Source organism: Aplysia californica, unplaced genomic scaffold (genome assembly GCF_000002075.1).
Source record: "Aplysia californica isolate F4 #8 unplaced genomic scaffold, AplCal3.0 scaffold00135, whole genome shotgun sequence".
Taxonomy (NCBI): Eukaryota; Metazoa; Mollusca; class Gastropoda; order Aplysiida; family Aplysiidae; genus Aplysia; species Aplysia californica.
Window position 1 is genome coordinate 296,337 of NW_004797405.1, and position 3,524 is coordinate 299,860.

General features: G+C 43.7%; 1 protein-coding gene across 1 annotated transcript in view; it reads right to left on the reverse strand.

Annotated features, from left to right (window-relative positions):
* Positions 1–3,314, reverse strand: part of LOC101853157 (sushi, von Willebrand factor type A, EGF and pentraxin domain-containing protein 1-like) — a 22,851-nt gene extending 19,537 nt beyond the window's left edge. Inside the window, exons 1-4 of the mRNA XM_013081522.2 lie at positions 2,943–3,314; positions 1,627–1,720; positions 818–871; positions 325–545 (exon numbers count right to left, since the gene is read on the reverse strand). Coding sequence (XP_012936976.2) covers positions 325–545; positions 818–871; positions 1,627–1,720; positions 2,943–3,314 — 741 coding nt within the window. The remainder of the gene's footprint in view (positions 1–324; positions 546–817; positions 872–1,626; positions 1,721–2,942) is intronic.
* Positions 3,315–3,524: the final 210 nt, after the last annotated feature.

Below are 3,524 nucleotides of genomic sequence, written 5' to 3' on the forward strand. Positions count from 1 at the left end.
TAGAGAGAGAGAGAGAGAGAGAGAGAGAGAGAGAGAGAGAGAGAGAGAGAGAGAGAGAGAGAGAGAAGAAGGTTTTAAAAAAAAAAGATTATTCAGGAGGCGGGCTTCCGATTCTATTTGGCAGGGACAACCCGGGTTGAAAGGTATACGATGGGTAGATGGAGAATGAAAAAGGGGAAGAAAGAGAGAAAGAGAAAGGGATAGAGAATGAAAGACAGATATAAAGGAAGTGAGAAAGAAAGAAAGAAAGAGAGAGAGAGAGAGAGAGAGAGAGAGAGAGAGAGAGAGAGAGAGAGAGAGAGAGAGAGAGAGAGAGACCACTACCTTGGCCTGTGGCATGTCCGGCGGGGACCCGCAGTCCACGTCATCGCAGACGAGATCCACAGGAGAGAACTGACCAGTCCAGAGGTCGCAGGTGGACACGGACGTCTTTCCAGACGTTTTGAGGTATCCGACTGCGCATGAATATGTGAGCTGTGACGTCATGCCGTCTGTAGCTATCACTCCGCCTTGTACTTCTGGAGGGCTCTTACAGTTTTGGAAAACTGGGGAATTTCCGAAAGGTTCTTCTTTAGCTTTTTACATCCGAAGAGGGTAAAGCCACTATGCCAGCGCCCTATTTTGGTTCAAAATCTAAAATTGACATTTACGTCTCTAATTTGGTAATCAAATCAAAACAAGTAAACCCATTTCGATAGTTTTTCTTCAAATGAATGAAATTCCTGTAAATGAGACCTGTTTCCGGCAATTGCTGAAAAGTAATTTGACATCGAAGTCGTCGCAAAGGAATGTGCCCGAGCCGCCGTCAGGGACTCACCGGCACAGGGGTCTCGACCGCGAGCCGCTGGGAGCAGCTTGCCGGAGATCAGGTCTTTGGAAAACAGGCATGACATTGGACAAGGGAAAATTATTAAAATGAATATACAACATCAATTTTAATATACGCCTGTAAGTTGCCTTGGCTAAACACTTACTTTACATTTCTTCTGCTAGCAGTTTAGATGTACCATGCCCAAATTTTGAAATTCTTTAAAATTGAAATTTCTGAATCTGTCGAATTGGTTGCTTACCTCAAGAAATATTTTGTCAAAATTAAAATTTTGATAGTGGAAGAGGAAAAAAAAAAGAGGGGGGGGGGAGGGAGCGTAATGTAGGTATCGTTGTCAATAGAACGAAAGGTTTTTATCCCCTCTCTCACGACAAATTCAGCTTTCAAGACCTAGCATACTTGAACAGCTTGCCCGTGATTTACGAAAGAGGTTTTCCCCAAGGAGGTTATATTATAATGAGGCATTGTGGTGAAATCAGGGACTTGTCAAAATAATGAAATCGAAGATATCGGAATTTTCTTCCAGTTTGACAAGTATTTTTTTTTTGGCTCAACACCTCTTATGCTTATTTAAAAACATATTTCTGTGTGAAGTTTACTGTCGTTAATTTTACATCTGAAACAAAGCGACCCCGACCTCCTTTAATCACAATAACTCGACTTTTCTATTCAAGATTGGCGGGTACTTTTTATAAACAAAAGCAAAGCAAATGAACAAGCTTTTTGATTACACCAATAACTCTACATGCACAAAATTTGACGAGCGCCCGATTCCAGCGCGTTGTGTCAGCACTCACTGGTGGGAAGGCAGGTGTACGTGTACACGTTCTTGACTGGCACACAGATCTCCAGTGGTTGGCACGGCCGCTCGTCACACCCGTACAGCGTTGTCTGAATGCGGGGAGAGACGGTTTGGGAGAAGGTCCGTTATTTTTACAGTTAAAGTGTAGTTTTAGTTTTAGTGAGAGTTTTACGGCACTTGCAACGCAAATAGGTCATTTAAGTGTTGGAATTGTAGTTTACAACCACTAATAGTCCTAACATTTCTGCAAGGAGAAATTTAAATATTAGTGACATTGGAACTATAAAAGTAAATAACACCACGGAATTCTGGGTAGCGGAAATGAGTAGGGGTGGGGGTTAGGGGAGGGGGGAAAAGAATATACCGTCAGTCAGCTTTTTCAATGAACTAAACCAACAATTTTACTTTTAAAGAATACAGTTTCTTAATCTATGATTTCAGTTGTGTGTGCTCCAGAACACATTTGATCGAAATTCAACTTTTTAAGTTGAAAACAAAGGCAGGTAAAGATACGCCAAGAAGTACAGTTTTAAAAGAATAAAACAGTCTATTTCTCTTTCCTGAAAGATGTCGTTCTCTGGGTTTAGAACAGTAGAACAGCTTGACAACCAGTATCGTGAAGTTGTGCATAGAGAGGAGTGGGTTGAATGCAACATGCTGTGTGGTTTAATGCTCTTAGAGACATAGAGAAATAAATATTTGGTGCAAAATAAGAGGGGATCACTTAGGGTGTATAATCTGGGGGGGGGGGGAGTGGAGGAGTGGGTGGGAGCTCAAAGTGAAAGGATGGAACAGTAGATAGCTTGGCGGACATTAATATTAAGTTGTTGAATGGGTCAGATTTGAGAGAAAAGGAATGGACGTATGGAAAGGCGAACGAATGAACCAGATTATAAAATGGAGAAATTATACACACATGAATAAATAACAGAAGCCCCTGAAACACGTTTGGATTTTGTCTCAGCTAAAAACAGGAAACGTGGATGAAAAAGAAGATAAATGGAAGGAAAGATAGACGGATATTATTATGATGAATAATTTTAAGTTTAAGCTATTACACTCATGAGCGATTAGAAAACAATGCTTGCTTTTTTTTCTCTGTCCCTCTACCTTGCCAACTGCGCTCATTCACCATATTTCTATACCCACCATGCTCAACTGGGTTTGTTCACCATATTTCTATCCCCACATTGCTCAACTGCGCTCGTTTACCGTATTTCTATCCCCACCTTGCTCAACTGGGCTCGTTCACCCTATTTTTATCCTTCTACCTTGCTCAACAGGGCTCATAAACCATATTTCTATCCCCACCTTGCTCAACTGGGCAGACGTGAGGTCCACCAACACTGCAGACGTGTCCGGCCTCCTCGTGTTTGTTGGTGGGGCTTCTCCGAGGACTACACACGTGGAGGTTGGGTTCCCGGGAGAGTACAAGACGTAGGAGCAAGCCCTGAACAGCCAACAGGCTCGCAGACACTGCTGGGCGTTCCGCACTGGGTACAGAAGTCTCACCATACGACCCAGTTCTACGTTGGTGTCCGGGGACGTCCGGAGGTTGCTCCAGGCGAAGGTCTCGGGTAGATGAACAGACTGGGTGCCCGGGGCGAGCAGGAGTAACGGGACGTGGAAAACCAAGAAGGTTCGGACAACCGCCAAGCCCACGATTGGGCGTACGGCCGCCATTCTTTTAGTTTGAAAGGGGGGGGGGGGGGGGGGGGGGCGGATAAAGAGCTTATGTAGTTCTATACATATTGGTAAAAATCGTATTAATTTCATGGTTGTAGAATATAATATTTTGGAAGATGGACAGACTGGGTGACCGGGGTGAGCAGGAGTAACGGGACGAGGAAAAGCAGAGGAGTTTGGACCACAGCCAAGTGCACTGTTGAGCAT